The 27,738-nt window shown below is 42.3% G+C and overlaps 1 protein-coding gene across 1 annotated transcript in view; it reads right to left on the bottom strand.

The window, feature by feature from the left end:
- Positions 1-6,232: 6,232 nt before the first annotated feature.
- LOC118564225 (NACHT, LRR and PYD domains-containing protein 12-like) overlaps positions 6,233-27,738 on the bottom strand; it is a 159,958-nt gene continuing 138,452 nt past the window's right edge. Inside the window, exons 21-22 of the mRNA XM_036141639.1 lie at positions 6,963-7,009; positions 6,233-6,814 (exon numbers count right to left, since the gene is read on the bottom strand). Coding sequence (XP_035997532.1) covers positions 6,279-6,814; positions 6,963-7,009 — 583 coding nt within the window. The 3' untranslated portion in view covers positions 6,233-6,278. The remainder of the gene's footprint in view (positions 6,815-6,962; positions 7,010-27,738) is intronic.

The raw sequence follows: 27,738 nt of genomic DNA, 5'->3' as shown, positions 1-27,738 counted from the left end.
ATAGTGGTATCAATTATTTTCATTACCAGTTTCTTAACCCCTTCGCACAGCACTGCCTCCTCATTGCACATGCAAGGCAGGCGCCTAATTATATAAAAATAAGTGGCGTATTTTTTTTGAGTTCTGTCTCCAGCATAGGGTGGATACGAATTCAACAGTAGTAGCTCAAATTGTGCCTATGGTAAGGCAGACTTCCAGAAGGGGGGGTCCAGTCAAGCACTCTAGCCCAGCGAGAGGCACTCTTCCTGGTGAGAGGTCTCTGACTGAGACACCCCCAGCCTGGAAGTGGGAGATTAATTTTTTTTTTATTTCACATTAGGGGTCTGGAAGCTATATTTGCAAATGGGTTAAATAATAATTTTAACATTATATTAAAATAAGTGGCGTATTTTTTTTTCAGTTCTGTCTCCAGCATGGGGTGGATACGAAATCAACAGGAGTAGCTCTAATTGTGCCTATGGTAAGGCAGACTTCCAGAAGGGGGGGTCCAGTCAAGCACGCTAGCCCAGCGAGAGGCACTCTTCCCGGGAAGAGGTCTCTGACTGAGACACCCCCAGCCTGGAAGTGGGAGATAATTTTTTTTTTTTAATTCACATTAGGGGTCTGAAAGCTATATTTGCAAACGGGTTAAATAATTATTTGAACATTATCTTTTAAAAAGTGGCGGGTTTTTTTAGGTCCTAAGTGTACATAACGTGGTAGCTGCCGTACATCTAAAGTGTACATAACGTGGTAGCTGCCGTACATCTAAAGTGTACATAACGCGGTAGCTGCCGTACATCTAAAGTGTACATAACGCACTGTACATATCGCAGTAGGTTATTTTTAATAAATATAACATTGTTTTATGAAGTTCAGCATGTGGCTACCACTGTTACAAACTGTAACCTGTCCTACCAAACATGTTGCCTGATGCATGTCAGAGCTCCAGCAGGGGGGGTCATCGTTCCAGCACTCTTATCCAGCGAGAGGCACTCTTCCTGGGGAGAGGTCTCTGACTGAGACCCCCCCCAGCCTGGAAGTGGGAGATTAAATTTTTTTTTTTTATTTCACATTAGGGATCTGGACGCTATATTTGCAAACGGGTTAAATAATAATTTTAACATTATATTAAAATAAGTGGCGTATTTTTCTTGAGTTCTGGCCCGCGCCAGCGGCAAAGGGAGTCTATGGGTCCTGTACGGCCGGTCCACGTTTCGGCCGCTTGGCCCTCCCAAAAATGCGCCACTTTGACGGACGTGCGGGCTCGGCCAATGCGTGAACCTTTCCCGTTTTTCCCTTCCCGCCCCCTGCCACGCTGGCGCCATCCCCTTCTCCGACAGGTTGGTGGCGCCGAAGGCCCGACGCCAGCGGCAAAGGGAATCTGTAGGTCCTGTACGGCCGGTCCACATTTCAGCCGCTTGGCCCCTCCCAAAATCGCGCCACTTCGATGGACGCGCGGGCTCGGCCAATGCGTGAACCTTTCCCGATTTTCCCCTCCCGCCTGCGTACGGGCCGTACGGTTCGCGACCCTACCCCTGGGCGCCACACTGTGGATGGAGCCCGCGCTGCGAGCGGAGAAAGGCCTCCTTTGGGGGGCCTCTGCACGGCCGCCGTGCGCGGCGGCGGGACGGCGGCGGCGGCGTGGCGGACGGGGATCCGCTCCGGCCAGCCGGCCCGCCAATTTTTAAGGGGGCCGGCCCGGCCGCGGCGAGCGTCGGAACGCCGGATCCCATACCTGGGCATTGGGGCCGTACGGGGCTGTAGGGAAATGGAGGGTCTCGTTTCGCCCGCCCGCCCTGGAAATTTTGGTTTTGGCCCTAGGGGGGTTAAGAAACTGGTAATGAAAATAATTGATACCACTATGTTGCAGTTCAATACTGATGCAGATTTGCTTTCTGTTTATGCTGACCATGATATGGACAAGTATGATGTTTCTGAATTAAAAGACGATGACAGTACTGATGAAGATGGATTTTACATTACTTAGAGTGCTATAAGGATGTAATAACTCTAACCCAGATGGGGAGTTGATACTGATGTTCAGCATTCTAGTATTTTAAATTCAGTAAGATGTATCCTTTAACATTTTTTTTCTTTTTCTTTCTCACAAATTATTTTTTTCTTTTTATTTTCAATTTTATTTTAGCTTTGGCTTTGCTTATGTACTTAATACACAATTTCCTACTTTGTCACTATTACAGGCTCACAGTGTTTGAAAATTTTCTTTATTAAGTGATGATTTCAGAATCAGAAGAAAGGATTGTTGTGGAAAATTTTATCGATGTATGTAACTCTGATCATATCTTCTCTGGATGCACCTGCAAAACTTTCCCATGTGAAAGAAGCTCTCATGCTTACAGATTTACTACTGTGTTTCCACATCCAAGGACACAGAGAGGAGTTGAGTTAGATAGGAACTGGATCGTACCAGTGGCTGCACTCCTTTGAAGATTAATCCCACTTTCTTTGTTAACCCAGAATGTATAAAAGTTTAGTGTGCTCTTTTTCTCATTGCTCTGTTTCCTGACTGTGCTGGGGGACAGGGACATTCAAACACTCATGCCTTTGAATAAATAACTTAAAGACAAACGATGCATCATTTGTTTTCATGAGAGGTGTGCTCACTTAATTGATAGTTATTAATATCCATTACAGATGTAAGAAATGTGTTTGGAATGTTAAGATAAATTACATAAAATGGGCTACACAGCCCAGTTGTAAATTTGTTGAAGTTTGAATTTAATATGTGAAATGCTGTCAGTGTCAGTGAAACTTCTACTTCCAGTGAAAATACAATAAATTTATTTGCAGTCCCTTGAAATTATAATTTTGCTGTTTTATGATGCAGACAGAGTATCTTTGATAAAAATAGAATAAGGGTGGGGTTCATCTCTGCACATTTCTACATCATTAAAAGAAAATACAGGATAAATCTAGACAACAGACATATTTTGAATATATTTGGTTTAATAGGCCCGCATTTACTGTCTGTCTCTGTTGCTGGTAAGTTCAAATGCAAACTTTTTCAAAGTGGGAAAAAGTCCCAATTCGACATTCATCAGATCCTGTGATGCTTTAAAGGTTAACAAACAGCATCTAGTGTGTGTCGTGCTTATAACATTTGTATAAATGTAGCAAATAATGCTGCCTTTTCTTTTTAGACAGGCAAAACAAATCTGCTCAAATCAAGCATCAAAAAATAGGAGCATGTACACTCACCGGCCACTTTATTAGGTACACCTGTCCAACTGCTCGTTAACACTTAATTTCTAAGCAGCCAATCACATGGCGGCAACTCAGTGCATTTAGGCATGTAGACATGGTCAAGAGAATCTCCTGCAGTTCAAACCGAGCATCAGTATGGGGAAGAAAGGTGATTTGAGTGACTTTGAACGTGGCATGATTGTTGGTGCCAGAAGGGCTGATCTGAGTATTTCAGAAACTGCTAATCTACTGGGATTTTCACGCACAACCATCTCTAGGGTTTATAGAGAATGGTCCGAAAAAGAAAAAACATCCAGTGAGCGGCAGTTCTGTGGGCGGAAATGCCTTGTTGATGCCAGAGGTCAGAGGAGAATGGCCAGACTGGTTCGAGCTGATAGAAGGGCAACAGTGACTCAAATAACCACCCGTTACAACCAAGGTGGGCAGAAGAGCATCTCTGAACGCACAGTACGTCGAACTTTGAGGCAGACGGGCTACAGCAGCAGAAGACCACATCGGATGCCACTCCTTTCAGCTAAGAACAGGAAACTGAGGCTACAATTTGCACAAGCTCATCGAAATTGGACAATAGAAGATTGGAAAAACGTTGCCTGGTCTGATGAGTCTCGATTTCTGCTGCGACAGTCGGATGGTAGGGTCAGAATTTGGCGTCTACAACATGAAAGCATGGATCCATCCTGCTTTGTATCAACGGTTCAGGCTGGTGGTGGTGGTGTCATGGTGTGGGGAATATTTTCTTGGCACTCTTTGGTCCCCTTGGTACCAATTGAGCATCGTTGCAACGCCACAGCCTACCTGAGTATTGTTGCTGACCATGTCCATCCCTTTATGACCACAATGTACCCAACTTCTGATGGCTACTTTCAGCAGGATAATGCGACATGTCATAAAGCTGGAATCATCTCAGACTGGTTTCTTGAACATGACAATGAGTTCGCTGTACTCAAATGGCCTCCACAGTCACCAGATCTCAATCCAATAGAGCATCTTTGGGATGTGGTGGAACGGGAGATTCGCATCATGGATGTGCAGCCGACAAATCTGCGGCAACTGTGTGATGCCATCATGTCAATATGGACCAAACTCCCTGAGGAATGCTTCCAGCACCTTGTTGAATCTATGCCACGAAGAATTGAGGCAGTTCTGAAGGCAAAAGAGGGTCCAACCCGTTACTAGCATGGGGTACCTAATAAAGTGGCCGGTGAGTGTATATTGCTTTGGACCAATGAAGCTTTGGACCAATAGTGTCCCTACCAAAGTTCAAATCAAACCTACGCCCTTGATTCCATGTTACATTCTTTATAGTATGGGTTGGTACATTTCAACCGGTGGTATATCAAGGTATGTTTCTGTATCGTGTTTTAAATCCGTGCCCCATGTGCCCTCTTTTAACTTTGAGCACCTGCCCCTCCAACGGTCTCTGCACGGCCCTGGTTGGACCCATAGCCCCACCTCACCATCCTCAGAGTGAAGAAGACCCTCTCCAAGATGGTGGAGTCCCAGGACATGAAGATCTGCAAAACGTCCTCATCCTCCTCCTTCTTCCTCTGCTGCATCAAAACTAATCCGACTCTCTCAACCTGGAGTGGACCTTTATCTGATCAAAGAAGGAAGTGACAGGAGTTTGAGAACCATCAGAGCAAAGAATCCTGAAGGTCAGCATCACAAAGTCCCATAGAATAAAATCTGCATCTGGAAGCTTGAAATGAGCTGAACTTCAGAGAAACTGCTGCTGGAACCAGCTACTCCTCTCTGATGGATCTTTGCTGAATTTATGTGGTCACATGACCGGTGTCCTCTCTGGGACCTCCAGTCTGCACTTGGTCCTCCATAGAACCTGGAGCTCTGATCAACCCATCAGGAACATTGGATCCTTCAGCCTGGTTCTGCACAGCGACCGACCCGTTTAACAAGTAAAATCCAACTTCTAAACGCTCCAAAAGTCTTCAACTTGATGTTCTGATCCAAGAACAGAAATCAAAGCGGTTCTGTTCTGCTGCAGCTCTAACAGTTTCCCTCCACTTCCAGTCTTTGTGCTAAGCTACACTAACAGCTCCCTGAAGCTGAAAATGTGGGACTGTCCCTTTAAGAGGAGGAGCAGGACGCCGTGCACGCTGCAGCTCTGTGTGCTCGTTCACACGTTTCCTGTGTAAAAATAAAAGTCCAGAATAGGAAGAAGTTTTGATGTGGAAATGTTCCATGTGGTTCTGTTGTTGGTGTTTGTTCAGCTTCTGGTTTGGTGCTGCAGGAGTTTAGCTAGAAAATGAAAAACTGGTCTTCAGTCTGTCCAAGTCAGCAGTTTGGAAGTAAAGAAGCTGATTTTAGTCCCAGACTGTCAGCGTCGGCTCTTCTTTCATTCTCAGTGTTTTCAAGGTTTGGAAAGATGAAGTAGAAATATCATTTCATCATTGCTTTGAGTTTCTGCTGCTGATTTATTCAACTAAAGAACAAAAATCTGTCATTTAAAAACATGTCAGAAAGAAGATGGAAATGCTTTACTGTTAAAAGTCAGTGTTGGTAGAAAACATTTGTTTTATTGAAATATTGAACATTGATCAGAGGAACAGAAGGGAATGAGCAGCAAATGATTCAAATACAGAAGAAGAAAATCTGTTTATTTCTCATCAAAACACATGAAGTAGAACTGCAGCAAATATACAAAAGGAAGATTTAACATTTGAATCTGAAGTGTTCAGAAAAATAGGAGCCAAAAGAAACAGATAATGTCCAGAGATTGAGAAAAACTGCCCAACATTTCAATTAAATCTGACTCATGAATGAAAGCAAAAAACCAATAGAAAAAGTCAACATGCTGATATTCAGAGTGAAGCTTTGACTGGAAACAGGCAGAAAAACATGTGGATCCTGAAATAATCCCAGCTTCCATCTTTAAAGGACTGGAAGAGGAAGAAGTTTCCAAGGAATCATTTAGAAGAGTTTCACAAAGAAACAGATTGAATCCATGAATCTGAAAACGTCTTTCTGAGTGAAAGAGACAGACATGAACAGACTGAACTATCTGTTCAACAGGGAGAGGCTTTCTCTGACAGGAGGAGACTCTTTAGACTCAATCAGCACAGAAACACTGAGGAACCAGGACTGAGCCACCAGAACCCAAAGCCAGGATATAGAGGTTCAGTGAATGTGGTGTTGAAGGTGTGGAGGTGGATCAGTGAGTCAGAGGAGACTCTGTAGAAGGACAGAATACCAGCAGGACAGTCCACATACACTGCTACTCTGTTGGAGACGGAGGAGGAGGAGGAGGAAGAGATAGATGTTCCTCTGTTATTGTGATAGACAGAGTAACCATCATCAGAGCATCTCAGCCTCCAGGACTGATCATTCAGTCCAAACCAACAATCTCCACTGTTTCCTCTCCTCATGATTCTTCTGTAACTCACTGATATATAAACGTCTCCTCTCCACTCAACCTCCCAGTAACAGCGACCAGTCAGACCATCTCTACACAGCAGCTGAGGAACATCAAATCTGTCTGGATGATCAGGATATGACTGAAGCTCCTCCACACATGTCACCTTCCTGTTGTCTTCAGACAGTTTGAGTTTTCTGCTCACTGTGTTTGTGTCGATTGTGAGATGACAGGAATCTGATGGAGAGAACAAAGACAATCCAGCTGCAGTTATCAATCATTTATTATCACTTTGATGATGACTCCTGAATGAGTGATGGACAGTTTGAAGATGGTTGAATGTGAGCTGCTTTGTTGTCATGAATCAAATGAAAAACACACTTACACTTCCTCAGACCTGGTGTCAACCATCGGACTCCAGCAGGCTCCACCCTGAAAGGAGGAGGGGGGTCAGACCATCAGTCTCTTTCAGCAGCAAACATGGACATTACATGACTTAGACTTAGACAACTTTGTCATTTTGTATGCACAGAGTGCGTACAGATTGAAATTTTGTTGCATACAGCTTGTAAATTGCAGTAAAAATTAAATTACAGTATTAGGTGAAGCAGTGATTTTAAAGTAAACAATTTAAATGTAAACAGAGCAAGAGAAGTCACAGTGTACAGGTGAGTATTTTTTAGAAAACCATTTGTATGTGCAGAATTGATTGTGCAAGGGCATTGGTGCAAGAATACAGCTTGTAATTTACAGTAGATTTAAAATACAGTATAAGGTGCAGCAGTGATTTAAAAGTAAAGCAATTGAAATGTAAACAATGCAGGAGAAAGTCACAGTGTACAGGTGAGTATTTTAAAAAAACATTTGTAGTTACAGAATTTGATTGTGCAAAGGGCATTTGTGCAAGAATGCATTTAAAAACTAAGAGTTCGGCAACATTTGTAATGCTAGATGGAGATGCAATGAAGCAAATATGCGAATGTTGTGCAGAGTTTATGGGTTGTAGTTCAGCAGTTCAACAGCAGTTCAACAGTCTGATGGCAGCAGGGAAAAAGCTTTTGCAGAACCTGGTGGACCTGCAGCGGATGCTGCGGAACCTCTTCCCAGAGGGCAGCAGGGAGAACAGTCCATGGTGGGGGTGTGAGGGGTCCCTGATGATGTTACAGGCTCGGGACATGCAGCACTCAGATGAAATGCCTTTTATGGAGGGAAGAGGAGCCCCAATGATCCCTTCTGCTGTCCTCACCACTCTCCTCACGTTCTTCCAGTCGGAGGCACTGCAGCCTCCACACCACACAGAGAGACAGCTGGTCAGAATGCTCTCTATGGTGCTTCTGTAGAAGGTCGTGAGGATGGGCGGGGGCAGGTGGGCTCTCCTCATCCTCCGCAGGAAGTACAAGCGCTTCTGTGCCCTCTTCACCAGTGATGTGGTGTTCACAGACCAGCTGAGGTTGTCCATGATGTGCACCCCCAGGAACTTGGTGCTGCTGACCACCTCCACAGCTGAGCTGTTGATGAGCAGTGGAGTGTGGTAAGGCTGGTTCTTCCGGAAGTTGACGATGATCTCCTTCATCTTCTCCACGTTCAGGATCAGGCTGTTGTCTCTGCACCAGCCCACCAGTTGCTCCACCTCCTCTTTGTTGTCCTGGTCGTTGTCGTCTCTGATCAGGCCCACCACCGTTGTGTCGTCTGCAAACTTCACGATGTGATTGGTGGTGAACCTGGGGACGCAGTCGTGTGTCATCAGGGTGAACAGCAGGGGGCTCAGGACGCAGCCCTGAGGGGAGCCCGTGCTGAAGGTGATGACATCAGAGGTGTTCTGTCCGACCCGGACCCACTGAGGTCTGTTGGTGAGGAAGTCTAGCAGCCAGTTGCGAAGGGATGTGCTGAAGCCCAGATGTTCCAGTATCCCCACCAGGTGCTGTGGGATGATGGTGTTAAATGCTGAACTGAAGTCCAAGAACAGCACCCGCACGTGCGTGTTCTTCTCCACCAGGTGTGTCAGGCTCAGGTGAAGAGCGGAGGAGATGGCGTCCTCAGTGGAGCGGTTCCGCCGGTAGGCAAACTGGAACGGATCGAGTGATGGGGGGAGACTGGAGACGATGTGTTCCTTTACCAGCCTTTCAAAGCACTTCATCATGATGGGAGTCAGTGCAACAGGCCGGTAGTCGTTGAAACAGGTGACTTGAGGTTTCTTCGGCACCGGAATGATGGAGGCAGACTTAAAGCATGCTGGCACTGTGGCTTGATCCACCGAGGTGTTTAAAATGTCTGTGAGGACACCAGCCAGCTGACATGCACACTCCTTGAGCACCCGCCCAGGTATGTTGTCGGGACCTGGGGCCTTCCGCGGGTTGACTCTCCTCAGAGTCTTCCACACATCGGCAGTGTCAAGGCGGAGGACTTCCACTTCCTGATGGGGGACAACATTCACTGCTGGAGTGCTGTTTAGTGCCTCAAACCTCCCAAAGAAGTTATTTAGTCCGTTAAGGAAGTCAGCATCAACTTCACCCGCTGGGGGGAGGGCATGTTGTATTCAGTGATCGCCCGTATGCCTTTCCACATGCTCTTGGTGTTGCTGGCGTCATGGAAAAGCTCCTGGATTTCTGAGATTTTAGCGCTTGACGGACCTCCACAGTAATCCAGGGTCGTTGGTTGGCTCGGGTGATGATGGTCTAGCTCTGATCAGCAGGGGCTTGTATGCAGGAAATAGAATCACAGAGAGATGGTCTGAAGAGCCCAGGTGGGGGCGGGGGGCTGCTCTGAATGCGCCTTTTATGTTTGTGTAACCTAAGTACAGAGTATTCTCTCCCCGAGTTGCAAAATCCACATGTTGGTAGAAATGAGGGAGAACAGTTTTCATATTTGCCTGGTTAAAATCCACAGCAATGATGAAAACCGCCTCTGTGTGTTTGTGTTTTCTTTCTGCTCTCAGAAAGAAAAGCTGAGAGCAGACAGCCACCTGTGCTCTGATGATGATGATGATGATGATGATGATGATGATGACGATGATGGTGATGATGATAACATTGCTACCTGCAGTGGATGTAGTGAGGACAGTTGGTGGCGCTGTAGCACAACTCATTTGTCCAAACAGAGGAAAAGCTCCAACAGAGAGGTGAAAGGAAATCCCTCAGTAACAACCTGAAGAAACAGCCTGAAGCCTAAAAGGACATCAGGAAACTAAGTCAACATTTCTGGAAGCTCCCACTGATTAAATAATCAGCATTAAAATACAATCAATCTAAACACTGACACCAACTCTGGATCCCTGTTCCATCCACACTCCCACACACAGATGGAGGAATGAAACACTAAACAGCCCTGTGGAAATCTGCTGTGGCCACACTGGAAGATCCAGAAATACAAACATTAAAAAGGAGAAGCTGCATCACATTCAACAAAGAGTTCAACAAAGATCTGATCTCTGAGCTCAGACTCACAAACCAGGGAGAGGCTTCCATCATCACAGACCTCCAACAAACAACTCCAACCTTTCAGCTCTTTCTCTACCAATAAGTACCACCAGGTGGCGCTGCACACATTTACAATGAGACCAAGAAGAAGCAGCTTCGTGAATCCAGCAGCTATAAATCTTCATCTATGGAAAGATCTTCTCTAAAGGGGGCGGAGCCTGGATTGGGGGTCCAAGTAGGAGCTTCCAGGAACAAACAGACATAATGTAAGAGTAGACCCTGCATCGAGCTAAGCTCAGTGTAATGTGTTGACCAGACACTGAATCAATTTTAATCAACTATAACTCATTGAATATTGAACAGATACAATAAAGTAACACCTTGATACCATTGCTGAGTTATATGTATTATTTAATCTGACATGTATAATGTGATAGCTGAGAGAAAATAAATATTTAAATAAATAAATGATGGGCTTTCTGCATAGAGGTGAACACTTAGTACCTGGAACCCAACACCTGTAGGTGTTTGTGAGAGTGCACTTGTGTATGCAGCTCTCTCTCTCTCTCTCTCTCTCTCTCTCTCTCTCTCTCTCTCTCTAATTTTGGAGAGACTAAGTCACAAAGACTTGGGGATGTAGACCTGTATCTCTCTACCTAATATTAGAAAAATCACATTCTAATAAAAAATGTAAACAAAATATTTTCCTCTTACTTGTAAAAAGTTAGCCCTCGAGCCCTGACGTAGATAGTCCCTTGATTTAAACAAAAAAAAAGTCGCACAGTGCTGAGGCATCATTAGTGTGTTCAGCTTGAATCAGCAGAATTGGGTAGCAGGTCGACCCCCCCCAAGATGGCGGCTGTAATTCCTGCGCAGTGACAGTCAATGCGGGGTCTACTCTTATATTATGTCTATGGGAACAAACCTTGGTAACCTTTGGAGTAGCACATGTCTATAAGATAACTACTTTAATCAGTGGATTCATTGATAGAAGACATGATGACTAAAACATCTGAGCGCTGCAGCTCCATTTTCTATAGATCTGCTGGAACATCAGTCATCAGTCATAACTGAATTATTAAGCTGAACTGATTCTGAAGTTCTGGATGGTAAAAACCTCCATTGTTTTATGTCTGGTTAGTTTTCATAAAGAGTTGAATTGTTGCTGCATGAAATCCATCATGACTTAGATCATGAATGATGTAGACACGCTTTGGCTTCATATTGAGCAGAGCTCAGGTACCATACCCCTGGACATGCTGCCGGTTCTAGACTATCAGTTTAAGGAGACAACAGAAGGGACAAGCAAAACACTTCAGCTATGGACCAAGATCCAGAAAACGTTGGAACATCAACCTCCATCTCTCCCTGTCATCTGCTAGATGCATGAAGTCCTTTCCTCCAAACAACCTGGATATTAGTTTAAAAAAATTAGCAGAATCTCCCCCCCCCCCCCCCAGTGTCCTGTCTAGCAATATGGCAATAGGAATTGATGTCTCAATGCCAGATAGAGCTCGACAGATTTTGCTTTTACAAGTGGAGCGAACAGCTTTCGCCATAGTGCTCCACTTGATTTATGCTTGTAAATAGCTTTATTATGATTCCTGCAAGGAGAATTTCAAATTATATGGACATGACAATGGGAGAGTAAAGGAAGAACAAAAAGTGAAAGAAAAGAAAAAAAAGAGTAGAGGTGAAAGAAAGAGGAGATAAAAGGGAGAGAATGATAAAACCTTCTTTGTCTGCTCCATCACCTGGAAAGAGACACAAAAAGAACAGCACAACCAACAGACATAAAGCAACAGATACACTCGAATAACACCTAGATGCCATTGCTAAATCATATATATTATGTAAGCTGACATGTGTAATGTGATATTTGAAAAAAGAAAGTGAAAGAACATAAATAAATTAATAAATTATAAGATTACTGTATATAAGTGAACACTTAATACCTGGGACCCAGCACCTGTGGGAGATGTGAGAGTACACTAGTTTAGGTGAAAATTATCCAGAAATAGCTTGATAGTGATTGTGGAGAACCGAAGACCCACCTTCCCCGAGCACAGAGGCAGGCGTCAGGGGACCCGTAACCCCGGACTCCCAAAGGGGTCCCTAAAGCAGGTCGCCCAGGAGGGGCCGACACAGGATATCTGCAACCCCCCCCCCCCCCCCAAGGAAGGAGCAGAGACGACCCCGAGGAAATCCCCCAGCCACCGCAATGCAGATGCCCTCAAGAGCCGCGGGGACGAGCCCGTGGGCTCCGCCGGCAGCTAGCCCCGCTGAAGTGGTCCCGGCCATGGGCCCTGAGGGCCAGAGGCCCCAGGGGCGCCCCGCCCCCGCGACGGGGGCCCCGGCCGCCCCCCGGGGGGCCAGGCCCCGCGAAGAGGCCGCCGGGAGTGGGCCGGCGCACGCCCGGGAACCCGCCCGGGAACCCGCCCCAAACCCGAAGCCAACCAATGCGCCAGAGGGCCAAGGCGCCCGCCAACGAAGTGGAGGAGGGCAGGACGTGGGGGGATGGGCAGAATCTAAACTTCATTACACTCATCAAGTATTTGCGATCAGCCAGTTTAAAACATTTAAATTATTTAAAACTGAAGAGAAACTCCCAACACTGATCATTTTAGATCCTCTCAGATCCTCCCTGATGTCAAGCTAGGTCAGTGGTTAAAGCAAAAATAATCAGTTTGACTGAAAAAGGTTTCCAGTCAGCCCACATATTCCCGGAGCCATTTACGTCATGCCACATTAGTTTCTTCACTTACTTATTGTGCAAAATCAACTTTAACCAAATCTGGTTGTTTTAAAATATCCATTGATAATTCTTGTATCTCTCCCAACGTTCTGGTTTAGAGCCTTTGACTCATCCTGGACAGTCCTCTCCATCCTCTCCTCCAACTTTACAATTACAACTCTCTTTCTTCCCTGTCCCCTAGAAAACGCTCCATAAACTAGAACTAGTAAAATAGACCACAGCTTGCATCATTACATCATCTACTTCACACCTCTGCATTACCTACACTGTCACATTCAATATAAATCCATCCTGAACATACAAGGCCAACCACAGCCTTGGTCAATGCGGGACACTAGGGCTGGGCAACGATTAAAATTTTTAATCGCGATTAATCGCATAATTTGCCCGATTAATCATGATTAATCGCATTGTATGCGCAAACTCCAAGAATGAATTCAAAAGTAGTGTAAAGAGCACTTTTATTTTAATGTTCTGCTGCCATATGAACAAAAGTGTTGTAACATTTGTAGCACTTATCTTATTTTATACTGGATATTTTGAACCCATCTATTGAATTTAGTGCACTAGTTGATCTTTTCTTCATAAGAGAACAGCAAGCACTGCAGCCAAAATATGGCCTTTTTTGACCTGCTGTATATTAGCCAGTCCCTAAGCTTGATGTATCATGAAACTGTTGACCTTTTGGGTTATGTGGTTTTTATTTTATTATTACAATTAAATAATAATAATAATAATAATAATAATAATGTTATGTTCAGTGTTTTTTCGCTAATTCACCTCTTATATATTTCAATCTTTATGTAATTTTGTCTGTGTTGTGTACACCTGCCTGTTGCTTTAATCCTATAAATTTCCTCATCGTGGGATAAAAAAAAGGATTAGCTAATGTTATCTTATCTTAAATAACACTTTTTAATATATGTACTGGGTTCTTTCAAGGTCTTAATTACATGTTATGTGTGGGCTCCAGTAACATATGATAGATAATATCTACTTTGAAATTTAACATGAACTGCTGCTGAAGAGGACCACTGATCTACCTGGATGTTCCATGGAGGACTGAAATGCCTCAGTCAGAGACGTCTGTGGTTCTGTCGGGGCAATGACAGAAGTTTCGTCTCCTTTCTCCGTTTCTGTGGCTCGACGTTTTCATGTTTTTTCACGTGCTTAGATAAATTTGTTGTGTTTCCACTGAAATGAACCGGCTTTTTACAAAACATACAGCTTGATTTCATTTACGGTAATAAAATAAAGCCAAAAGGTGCTACTTCCCCTGTTCATGTTTTTCCGCTGCTGTGGTCTCTCTCAGCTGTTTGTGTGTTAAGTTTGTGTGAGAGCTGAGTGGGCGGGCCAGGCTGAGCCTGCGTGCTGATTGGCTGGCGCCGCTGAGCCATGTACGAGAGGGGAGGGGGAGCACCAGAGTGCTGCCGTGCCGTGACACAGCGAGCTGCAGTCAGCGCGCGTGCTGACTGACACTGACTGAAAGCATGTGAGCAACATGCGTTAATGCGCAATAAAATAAATATCGACGTTAATAGTCTAATGAATTAACGCAAAATTAACGCGTTAACTTGCCCAGCCCTACGGGACACATAACACTATGATGACGTCATACGTTTTAATTTGACACAGATCCCACATTACAATAATCACTCTCTGCGTTGCCCGTTATTGCTCACCAATTAATTATCACAACTCATGTGTTTATAAAAAGGCATTATTTAACTTTGTGGAAGTTTAATAAAACAGTTATATTTTAGCCATGTGACGGGAGACCTGTCCAGGAAGGACGAGCACCCCTCCCCGCTTTCTAAGTATATCAGAAAAAAAAGCAACTTCTTTTAAAGATGAACATTTTTAATTAGAAAAATGTTATTAAGCTTCTGCGTAAAATTAAATATTGTTGAAGGTAATCTTGGCTGGTGTAGCTTGTCTGTCTGGTGGGTGTTTTTGGGTTGGAGTAAAAATCAGTCCATAGATCCACAGACGGGAGGCTTTTTCAGCTATTTCTGGTGCAACTCGCTGCTACGGTGTTGCTTCCCACCGCGCTCCACTCCATGTAAATATAAAAAATAACTTCATAAAAAACTCTGAGAATCGCCTTTCTCTGGCCTCACCCAGTTAGAACCCGTTCTCCAGTCCATGTTGTAGCTGCAGTTTATTTGTTTTATCTTTTTGATGTAGTTTCCTTAATAATCTGTATGCATAAAAATCCGTCATTTTATTTAACGAGTGTCCTGGAGCGCAGCGGCTAAGGTGGACGCTGCTGCATATTGACTGACAGGCGCTCCGACTGCAGCTCTGCCTTCTTTGTTTCAGAAAAGCGCAGGTTGAATTTATTTTTTATTAACTTTTTTTCGAATCGAACCCTGTCAAATGCGGAACACCGTCTGTTTCACATTCCAACCCGTCTTCTTCTTGAAAAAAAAACATGTCACGCTAAATTAGCCTGAGCTAGCGCGTAACTTTTTTATGAGTTTTGAACAAAACATAATAGCGAATCATGAGATCCCTTGGTCACCGTGTTTACCAGCAAAATTACTGGAACCGAGGGAGTAAACGCTGACAGAAGACATGGCCACAGGTGAAAATAACTCATTAACTGCAAAAGCAGATAGACACGCTTACCGAAGGAAGCTGTTGTCAGCTGTTCATTATACCAATGAACTTTCAGAGCTGATTCATAAATCCAAAGAAAACCTTTGACCACCACTACTTTCATTCATGCATCTGTGGCAATTGTTAAACGCTCCTTCTAAAAATTAAAATGACTGAACACCAATAAAACCTCAGTGGCAGATGTCTGCTTTGCAAAGACCGCCGTACTCTCTTTCTGATTAGCTAATGCTCTGGCTCTGCCAGATTTCATTAGTTTAGAGCAGCTTCTGTTTAATACCTTGAAGAAAAGGTCTAGACGGAACTTTTTGCGCTAATTTTCCAAAAGACGAAAATCCGTCGCCGCAACGGAGAACTTTAATCCCTAAACTAGATGTGTTCTGGAAGGATTGATCTGAGGCTTTAAAGCAGATTTTAAAGCCAACATGTCACCAAACCCTTTTCTGCATTGTTGGGTCTCACCTCAGACTGGTCAGAGGTAAGGGTGGGCGATATAAAGAAAATCTAATATCCCGATATCTTTGGGCTATATCACATTATACGATATATATCACCATATGTTCAAATATCGTCATTTCCTGTTTGCGGGAAGGCTTATTGTGTCACTTCCTGTTGTCACGGTGTGAATCGATGTCTGGCGCTCCAGACTCTCTCGCTTTTTTCTTTAATCTCTTTGCTGTAACATCTGTTTCTAACACATAAGCACTTTTTAAACATTCTCTGTTGCTGCATATCGCACTTGGAAACTCCTCGTGTCTCACACGGTTTGCTTTTTTGGTGCGGTAAAAGGGCGCTAGCTTAGCTTTAGCCTAGCCTAGCTTTGGCCTCACAATGGCTCCTTCTCCTATTACTTCAGCTTCTCCGTCTCTGTCTAAGTCTGCCCTATCTCCTGCTCTCTTTGTCAGATGTTTAGTTATTCCTCTGCCTCCTTTAGTGATAATGGTACATGTAATAAATGTAGTGTTTTTGTAACTTTGGAGGTAAGGGTGTCAGAATTGGAGACCCGGCTCCGTGCTGTTGAAAAAAACAGCTGATAGCCACCCCTTTGTCAGCGCAGAGCCACATAGACCTGGCGTTACTTCACTTAGTGGTCCTCCAGAACCAACACCTGCGCAGCCGGGTAACCAGGCCGGCTGGGTGACGGTTCGTAGGAAGCATAGCTCTAGATTTCAGCCCCCAGGTCACCACCAGCCCCCTCTGCGTTTCTAACAAATTTTCCCCACTCAGCGACACACCCGCTGAGAAGCCGATCCTGGTGATTGGGAGCTCAATAGTCAGAAACGTGGCACTAGAGACACAAGGGACCATAGTCAAATGCCTGCCAGGGGCCAGACGGGCGACGTCGAATCCTACCTGAAACTGCTGGCTAAGGATAAGCGTAAATACAGTAAGATTGTTATTCACGCTGGCGGTAATGACACCCGGTCACGCCGATCGGAGGTCACTAAAGTTGGAGTTGTTTCGGTGTGCGAGTTTGCTAAAACAATGTCGGAAAATGTAATTTTCTCTGGTCCCCTGCCTGATTTGACCAGTGATGACATGTTTAGCCGCATGTCATCATTTAACCGCTGGTTGTCTAGGTGGTGTCCTGAAAACAATGTGGGCTACTGATATATTAAAGAATTATTTTTGCTCTTTAACAATGTATTATGGGAAAGCCTGCTCAGTTATATAACTTGTTTCACTTATATTATGGGAAGAACTGGTTATTGTTTTTGAGTTCACATAAAACCAAGAACAACATGTGTTATTTTGCTATTGTGGTGGGAACCTATGACAATGTGTCATGGGAAAGACTGATTTCTTATTTTGTTTGATTTGTTGTATTATGAGAGCACTCATTTTATTTTGCTTCGCACACTGCTGAGATGCTGGGAACGGGTTCTCTTTGGGAAACATGCTTTGGGAGGCAGGGCAGCTGTGGAGGGAGAACTGGCCACTCTCGCTCCACATCTTACTCTTTGTTTACAAGTATATAAAGAGGTGACTGCCCTCAGCCCGGTGAGTCTGCCGTGAGTTCGTGTGTGGAATACCGGCATTGTGAACGCTGATCTTAACCTAGGACTGAGGGCTCCCAGTTCGTGTCAATGGTAAGAGCTGATTCTGAGAATCTGTTGAGCGTCACGTTTGTTTGAAAGCTTGTTGCTTTAATGCTTGCTACTTTGCGTGTGTGAAGAGCTAATTGTTTTGATGTGCTGTATTCTGTGGGGAATAATAATAAATGTGTGCCTTATATTCTAACAGAAACAGTGATTGATTCCTTATTTGTGTTTGCCGATCTCTCCCGATCCTGAAATAAACATTTCATAAAACAGCTGCATTGATAACAGGCGAACTTTCTGGGGAAAACCTGGTCTGATCCGGACAGACGGCAATCCATTCCACTTTGGATGGTTCAGCTCTTCTTTCAAGGAATCTGGCCGAATTTATTAGTTCTTCTAAATGCTGACAACCCAGGGTCCAGACCAGGAAGCAGAGCCGTAGTTTAACACACCTCTCTGCAGCTTCTGTACTGTTACCCACCCATTATCCTATTGAGACGGTGTCTTTCCCACGGCCAAAACTGAATAGATCAAAACCTGATCTAAAAGGAACAAATCATAAAAATCAATACAGCTCACCTTGAACCAAAAAAATAAAACTGTTAAATGTGGTCTATTAAATATAAGGTCCCTCCCTCCAAAGACTCTGTTAGTTAATGAATTGATTTCCGATAATCAGATTCAGGGCAGTCAAACTTTTTTACAGTAGCAGGCCACACACTATCAAGTAGGAGGGTGCACTTATGCCAGTGCCCGAGCCCCGGAGGGGAGAATTTTGAAAAATAGAGTCTCCCTGATATATTTTGGAAGCTTTCAAGACAGGTGATTATTTAAACAATAGAGTCAGAGTGCATGTTTCAAATTGAATAAAAGGCAAAAAATGTGAATGATCAATTCTTCAAAAACAACTTTTGTTTTTTATTATTATTCTTAAAACATACTTTTTTTTACATGATGTTATCATCATGTTTTCACAAGGTAAGGTAATCTCCATTTGCATAAAATTTGTTTAATTTGAATTACTAGCACCACATAAAACAGATCAGATTAGGTGAGGTCTATTCATCTTATTATTATTATTCACAGTTCTGTTCTAAAAACGATCATAACATTTCTTCACGAACAAAGTTGAATTTTTATGATAAAAATACAGGGTTGGAATTTGAAATTGAATTTACATGTTGAATTTATTTCAGTCATATTGCTCTTTCGATATTTCTTATCTCAGTTTAATTTCACTTGCACTCATCACACACACGATATCGTATCATCGACGAGGATTCTAGAAACGAACACAAAATGCATCCCCTGAAAAACTTTGATAATTTGCTGCTGTAATATTATATTTTATTATATGTAATATTGTAGATTTTTCAGAATAAAAAGCTAACAGATGTGCATAATCAAAAAATGTCAGAAATACAATTATAGAGCATTCAGTATTGTAAGAAAGCCCACGCTGTTTCTGGATAAATACATTATTGTATGAGTTAAGTTCTATTCCGTTTTATGCCTCTTTCCTTGTAAGTTTGAAATGTCCCATGCTCCTGAATGCACCATAGCTTTCTGACGCTCGTGAATGCATCACACTGGTCTATGAACGCCGTGCTGTGCACGTTTGATCTTCCGCTTAAGACAAAGCTTTGCAGTTTCAAAACTCACGTCGGCTCTCACGGTTTTATTGCACTTTTCGGCATAACACCGGTCTGTGTTTTGATCGGAAAAGTAGCATCTCGGTTGGAACAAGGAACCCAATCACTCGTTAATGTTGCTCTCAGTGGAGACAGATGCTAAGGTAATTTTTGGGATGTATAATAGGGAAAAAGTAGGCGGCGGCAGGAGCTGCTATAGACGGCGATTTGCCGCCATTGACCGGCTACTTTTGACTGCCCTGCAGATTGATTTATTTTGTCTCACAGAAACCTGGCTACAAGAGGACTACGTTAGCATAAATTAGTCAACTCCCTCCAGTTATTTAAACCTCCATATTCCCAGATCTGTGAGAAGAGTAGGAAGAGTGGCAACCATCTTTCAGTCTGATTTATTAATTAGTCCCAGGCCAATTAATAACTACAGTTCTTTTTAACATTTAACCCTCATTCAAATTGCAAAGCAATAAAACCTCTTCTGTTTGTTGTTTTGTAATGTCCACCAGGCCCTTACACTCAGTTTTTGGATCAGTTGTCAGACTTCTTATCTGATTTGGTGTTAAACACTGACAAGGTTATTATAGTGGGGGATTTCAGCATCCATGTTGACATAGAATGTGATAACCTTAGTGTAGCCTTTAAAACTATCCTAGATTCAATTGGTTTTGCTCAAAATGTGCATAAACCGACGCACTCTTGGTTACATACTTTAGACCTTGTGCTGACATATGGCATTGATTGTGAAGAACTAACAGTATTTCCTCACAACCCTGTCCTATCTGATAATTTTTAATAACATTGAGTTTATTCTAACTGTGTTCTCCACCCCCAAAAGAGGGTTCCATTATAGTAGATATTTATCGGAAAATGCTGTATCAAACTTTAAAGAGTTTGTCCCCCTTTTAATATCTTCAAAATTGCAGAAATGCCCTGGAAATAGCAGCAATATTTTTTCTCATTCACAAAAAGATGTCTTTGTTAACGTTGTGACTTCCTCATTGCGTTCTGCATTAGACAATGTAGCTCCCTTGAAAAAGAAGGTGATTATTCACAGGAAGCTGGCTCCCTGGTTTAATTCAGAGCTGCGTTCCTTGAAGCACAATGTTAGGAAATTGGAGAGAAAATGGCGCTCTACACACCAAGGGAATCCTACATAATCTGGAAAGACAGTCTATTGTTGTATAAAAAGACCCTTCGCAGAGTTAGAGCAGCATATTTTTCATCATTAATTGAGGAGAATAAAAATAATCCTAGATTTCACTTTAGTACGGTTGCCAAACTTACTCAGAGTCACAGCTCCGTTGATCCATCCATTCCCTTAGCTCTTAGCAGTAATGATTTTATGGGATTCTTCACAAATAAAATTGACTCCATTACAAATAAAACAATTGGCATCCTCCCAAACATGATTACCTCGTCCTCAGTAAGTGAGGGAGCGTTGGAGGAATCTTTAGAACCTGCGCAGTGTTTGAACTGTTTAGAAGCAGTAGAGCTTTCTGAGCTATCTAAAATTTTAGCTTCATCTAAACCTTCTACTTGTATGTTAGACCCAATCCCAACCAAGACGTTTAAGGAGATATTCACTTTGGTCAGTGGCTCTATTTTAGACATGATTAATCTATCCTTAGTAAATGGATATATACCACAGGCTTTTAAAGTAGCTGTTATTAAACCTTTACCAAAGAAACTTTCTCTTGATCAAGATAAGTTAGTAAATTACAGACCTATATCTAATCTTCTTTTCTTATCTAAAATTATTGAGAAAGTAGTTGCTAATAAACTTTGTGAAAATTTACAAAGTAATCACCTACTTGAGGAGTTTCAGTCAGGCTTCAGAGCTCATCATAGCACTGAAACAGCTCTGGTGAAGGTCACCAATGATATTCTCATGGCCTCAGATAATGGGCTTGTGTCTGTACTTGTCCTGTTAGATCTCAGTGCTGCATTTGATACAGTTGATCACAATATTCTCCTACATAAACTTGAGCATACTGTAGGGATTAAGGGGAAAACATTAGGCTGGTTTAAATCTTATCTGTCAGACAGATTCCAGTTTGTTCATGTTAATAATAAATCTGCTTCAAACTCTAAGGTCACTTGTGGAGTACCACAGGGTTCAGTCCTTGGACCAATTCTCTTTACTATATATAGGCTTCCGATTGGCAAAATTATCAGACAGCATGAGATTAATTTTCACTGTTATGCTGATGACACTCAGCTATATTTATCCATAAATCCTGATGAATCCAATCAGTTACTTAAACTACAAGCATGTCTTGATGACATCAAAAGCTGGATGACTTTAAATTTCCTGCATTTTAATTCTGACAAGACAGAAGTTGTAATCTTTGGACCAGAGTCCTCAAAAAATAAACTTCTTAACAAATCAATTAATCTGGATGGCATTAACTTGGCCTCTGGTAATAAAGTAAAAAATCTTGGTGTTATTTTTGACCAAGACATGTCATTTAAATCCCATATTAAACAGGTTTACAGAGTTTCATTTTTTTTTTACCTCCGGAATATTGCCAAAATTAGAAACATTCTGTCTCGGGGGGGGGGGGGGGGGGGGATGCTGAAAAACTAATCCATGCATTTGTTACTTCAAGGCTGGACTATTGTAATTCTTTACTATCAGGAAGTCCACAAAATGCAGTTCAAAGTCTTCAGCTAATCCAAAATGCTGAAGCAAGAGTTCTGATGAAAATCAACAAGAGGGATCATATTTCCCCAGTTTTAGCTTCCCTTCATTTGCTTCTTGTTAAATTAAGAATATATATTTAAAATTCTTCTTCTAACGTATAAAGCCCTTAATAATCAAGCTCCATCATATATCAAAGCTCTGATTACCCCGTATGTTCCTAACAGAGCACTTCACTCTCAGACTGCAGGTCTGCTGGTGGTTCCTAGAGTTATAGAGTCAAAATTCACAGTGAAATAAATACAGCGGCTCAATCTTGCCATGAAAATTTACCCGCCATGGTCGCGATAAAGTCATTTTAACTATCGCGCGGAGGGAAACTTGAGATACATCGATTATAGTCGATATATCGCCCACAACTTGTCAGAGGGACCAACAAAGTTCTACCTCTTCAATCTGCTGCTCACTGCAGCCTTGAACTGTAGAACAACTAATTGGTTGAAGGCAGAACTTCCATCCTACAACTGATGGTGCTGAACGTTTGGGCCTGGTATCAAATGGAAAGAACCAACTTGACCGGACTTTAAATGAATGTTTTTGATAGGCGTTGAGAACCTGCAATAATGTTGATCCAATGAAACTAAAGGTAGTAATTAGTAACTGGATCACTGTTAGATAGAGGATCTGAGACCTTGTGACAACACAGCTCTGACCTAAGACTGGTTGATGTTTTGGTCGTTGGTCTTTTTCTCCTTCTGTTGTTTATAAAATGAAAACAATTATTAAAAATGACATGACTTCATCATGCTAATCTAACTGGTTAACTTTCACAAATATATATACTTATTTGTCTTTTTTCCCTTCTTCTTCTCCTCCCCTATGTGGCAACAATGTTTTCCACAGAATCAAGGGCAGCGCCCTGTGGGCACTGTGTAAACAGTGTCCTTGGCAGCATGGCCTCAGTAAACCGTCTCCCTCCTGTAATGTTTGTGATGTATGTGATGTAAATGTGTAATGTCGGTTGTACTGAAACAGCAATTTTCTTCTGGGATTATTAAAGTATATCTGATTCTGATATTCAGAGTTACTATTCAGCGCAATTAAAGACCTTCAGCCCTTTAATTTTCCTTGTGAGCCGTTCTGAGTGAGAAGAAAATTACAGAAAACTGGGTAATGGTCTATGCCTGTGTAGTGTGGTACAGAGGGAAGATGTCCTCCACTACACATTTAATTTGAAAGTCAGCTTTATTTTATTCTGCTAAGAGCCAACACCACAGTTCACCACACACATATCAGCTTCACATTCATATGTGTCCTAATTTTGTGAAGGAACGAGAACACACAGTGAAATTATGAACTTCTGCATCAACATATAAACAGTAAATCATAGCCTTGGCATCTATTCCAGATCCGTTTCATTATATATTCTATAGCAAATCTTCTCAAATACGGTCAACCAATTATGTTTAACAAACATTGTCAACTTAATCAAATTACTATTAATCAAATCAACCATTTCCTATTTTAGCTTATTTACTCAGATTGAAAAACTCCTCCCGTGCACTGCAGGCTCATTGTTTACTCCCCTAGCCCCACCCTCACCCACAGTAGCTAGCATCCCATGCTAACTATGAGCTAACTGCTTTCGGTACATTTTGTCGGCTAAATGACATTCATAAAAAAATACCCCAAATAGGCTGAGATCAAAAACTCAGGTCGGACATATTTTCCAATCTCTACACAGTTCCAACCCTCCCTCTGACTTAATACCTTTAGTGATGATCAAGTCTAATATATGGCCCTTATCAAGGTGTTTAATGACATCCATATAAATACAGACTGTGGAAGAACCACCGTGCTGGTTCTATTGGACCTTAGTGCAGCATTCAATACTGTCGATCACTCCATTCTCTTTGAACACTGAATGGAGTGATCGACATTGAACAGCCTCTCTGGTACAGCTCTCAACTGGTTTAAATCCTACTTAAAGGACAGGGAATTTTTTGTTTCAGTAGGTAACTTTACATCAGAGATGACAAAAATTACATGTGGGGTTCCCCAAGGGTCCATTCTGGGTCCCCTCCTCTTCAATATCTACATGCTCCCTCTTGCTCAGATAATAAAAAATATCAGTTACCATAACTATGCAGACGACACACAGTCACCAGGTGACTATGAACCAGTTCAGGCACTGAGTAAATGCCTAGAGTAAAATCACTGCCTGGATGTGCCAACATTTTCTTTAATTGAATAAAAACAAAACTGAAGTAATAATCTTTGGACCAATATAGGAGAGATCAATAGTTAGCACACAGCTTCAGTCGCTTCAGCTAGGAACCACTGATCAGGCCCGAAATCTGGGAGTAGTGATGGACTCAGACCTGAACCTTCAAAAGCATCTAAAGACAATTACAAGGTCGGCTTTTAATCACCTAAGGAACATTTCCAGGATTAAAGGACTAATGTCTCAGCAGGATCTGGAAAAACTAATCCATGTTTATTTTTAGTAGAATTGAGTACTGCAACGATGTTTTCACAGGTCTGCTTAAAAAGCGGATCAGACACCTGCAGCTGATCCAGAACGCTGCTGCCCGCGTCCTCACTAAGACTAAGAAAGTAGAGCACATCACCCGAGTTCTAATGTCCTTACACTGGCTCCCTGTATGTCAGAGAATAGACTTCAAAATCCTTCTGTTAGTTTAAAAATTCCTGAATGGCTTAGCACATAAATACATCACAGACTTGTTATCCGTGTATTAGAGGCTGACATTTTTTCTGGAATCCCACAGATCACGTGATTCCCGTGGGAATCCCGCGGGATGGGAGTCAACATTAGTAAATATCACGTGATTGGCACGGTACAGGATTAAATATCAACGGGAGCAGATGGGAGCAGGAGTAAACCAATAGCAGGTACAATAAACTAGGATCGATGCCAAGAAATGAAATAAAATAGAAAATCAAAAACGTAAAATTTTGTAGTTTTTTCCCCCCAAGAAACCTGAACTGTAATGCAAGTCAAATGAACTACACGACCCAGAAGCCAACAATGCGTCTGGTCTATTTTTCTCCGGCAGCGCTCAACAACAGAATGGGGGGATCAACTATGGAGCACTCCATAATCAACCGCTAGTGGCAAACTCAACCTGGAAAAGTTGGATTTGCAACGCAAAGTCATAAGTAAGAACTTATCTATTGAACTCACAGAGTGACTGTAAAGTTGCAAATATTAACAAACTTGACGAGAGTTGAATGTCACGGTGTTAACACTCAGTACCCTGCTTGTAAAATGTGTTTCCTGGACTAATTTTCCAATGTGCAACAGTGTAATAATACGGACCAATAACTTAAAACTACTTTATTATTTTATTTAGTATTATTTAAACAGTGGTGTTTTTTCTGTTTTAACTCACTAACTGAACTACGTGTTAACACTTCTCTTTCACTTTTTAACAGAAGTAAAACATGTCTACTTCCATGTCTGGTCGGATAAAAATGAGACGGAGCTAACTGGACCGCCTCCAGTTCCGCACCACCCCCGAAAATTAACATAATCTTACTCTCAATTTTTGATAAAAGTCTAAGAATGTGTTTAATGTTCGATGAATGTATTGGTTCTGATAATAAACTCTAATTAGTTTATGGATATTTTATTGAAAATGGAAAAATACTAATATGCTTGAATGATATTCAACTTTTTCTTTTACAAAACTGAGTTTTTGAACCACTGAGGTACATTATCTAAATTGTGAAAGTAATGCCTTTATGCACTTTTTTCTTTATTGAGTATAGATCTCTTGCAAGGTGCATTATTCTTTAGTTTCAGCAATTTGAAACAAAAGTAACTTCATTGCTCATGTGAAACAATTACTTAATGAATTCTTAAAAGGCAACATTGTACATTTTGTTTATTCAACTAAGATTGGCATGGTCTGTTTCCTTGTTTGTTACTTTTATTATTTATTTATTATTATAGTTTCTTTTACTTTAACTGGCCTTTACTACAGCTAAAATAAGAACTTAACTGACCCTTCATAGACATTCAGGTTTAATGTCTTGCCAGAAAACTTAATGAAGACAACAAGAATGGGAGTGGGGCAGGAGCGGGAGTCATTCGGAATGGGAGTCGGATTAATTTTACGGGACAGGAATTTTTGTTTTACTCTGGCCCAGGATTGGAACGGGACACAATTTTTTTCTGTGGGAATGGGATGGGACAGGAGTGAAAATCCACTCCCGTGTCACCCTCTACAGTGTATCAACCCTCCAGACCACTCAGGTCTTCTGGCTCCAGCCTGCTTTGCAGAACCAGAACCAGAACTAAACACGGAGAAGCAGCATTTTGTTCCTAGGCTCCACTGATCTGGAACAAACTTCCAGAAAACTGTAAAAGTGTGGAAAGCCTGTGTTCCTTTAAATCAAGGTTAAAAACACATTTGTTTAGGACTGCATTCAACTGTTGTAGTTAAACTGTTCTACTGAAACATCACTAGTTCAACTTTTTTTAGTCCAACTCTTTTTAATGTTCTATTTTGTTTCTACATTTTATTCCTACTTGCTTTTATTCAGTTTTATTTTCCCATATTTTATTCATGTAAAGCTCTTTGCAATGTCTCTGTACTGAATTGTGCTATACAAATAAATTTTGCCTTGCCTTCTTAAGAGCCAAAAATTTTATTTTTAACATCACAGTTCGCCACACACATATTTCAGCTTGACATTCAAAAGTGTCCACATTCTCTGAATGACTAAGAACACATAGTGTAGTGAACATGCCCTCTGCTGGTCGGGGTTAGCAGTGCTAACTAATTTTCAAATAACAAAACAACCTTTGCTTATTAGAAAACACACCCTGAACATAAACTGTATTAAATGTATATTATGTTAAACATGTACTTAATTATGGGGTTGGTGTTTCAACCCACTGATGGCTTGGTATGCCACACCTGCAGACGAGTTGTCTCTGTCTCTCTCTGAGGTCGGTCGTGTCTTTTCTCTCTCTGCAGCTTTTACCCCCTCTTCTGCTATGTCTTGTCTTTCTGAGCACTTTCTTCATATCAACCGAACTCTGAAAAACATGGATCTGGTAAGCTGGTCTCTCAATACTATTGATAATTTTTTTTCGACGGGTAGGCAACGAAAGGGGGACCCGTCCGGTCCTGATTTGACTTATTTTGTGAGATACACCCTAAATTCCTGGAGGAAAATGGTGTGTCTTTCGACCTTGTCATTCCTGGACATTTGAAACTTTCACATTTGGATTAAGGATACTGGGATCTCTACTTATTGTTTTTTGTGGATTATTGAAGTATCGGCAAATACAGCGGATGTCAAAGCCATTTGGCCTTAATCAGGCTGCCGACTGCATGACACGCTCACTATGGCTGTGAACGGACAAACCTGGAAGGTGAATGGAGCAGAGCTTAAAAGCTGGCTGTGCTGGAACGCAGACTGACTTTGGTGTTTGAACTCAAGGGGAGATGGGATAAAATCTGGAAGTGAAACGCGAAAAAGCCCAATAATTTGGAAAATTGGATTTACCATTTGGAGCCAGCAAAAGACTTAAAAGCAGTGAAAGGAAAGGCAGTGCAGCAGGCCCTCATAACAAATAACATATTTGGATTCCCTCCCTATCTCAACTCCTGGATTGTTATGGCGGAGAGTGCTCAGAAAAGCCCCCGGCTACCCCCTCCCCCGCTGACACCTGTGGATGCTTCTCTGAATGAGTTTTTTTTTACGTAGGGTTTCTCATACTGTAACGTTTTTACATTATGGTAAATTCTTGTCCTTTTTTCTCCCTCCACTATCCCCATGTTTTTAATCTTACTTCGACAGATTTCACAGGCAACGCCTGTAAACTCTGTTTAGGCGGGGTCCGGGCTGTTTGGAGGAATGCGCCTCAAGGCTGCGCTGATTAGCGGCGGCCGACTGGCTGCGTTCCTTTGCAACGCAAGGCCTCAGTCAATCGTTCCCCCCAAAATGTTTGTTTGTTTAAGTGTATGTGACGGACGGTTGTACTGGAACTGATTTTTCGATTGC

This window comes from Fundulus heteroclitus, chromosome 9 (assembly GCF_011125445.2).
Source record: "Fundulus heteroclitus isolate FHET01 chromosome 9, MU-UCD_Fhet_4.1, whole genome shotgun sequence".
Taxonomy (NCBI): Eukaryota; Metazoa; Chordata; class Actinopteri; order Cyprinodontiformes; family Fundulidae; genus Fundulus; species Fundulus heteroclitus.
Note: the sequence above shows the minus strand (reverse complement) of the source record. Positions and strands in the feature narration are given on the sequence as shown.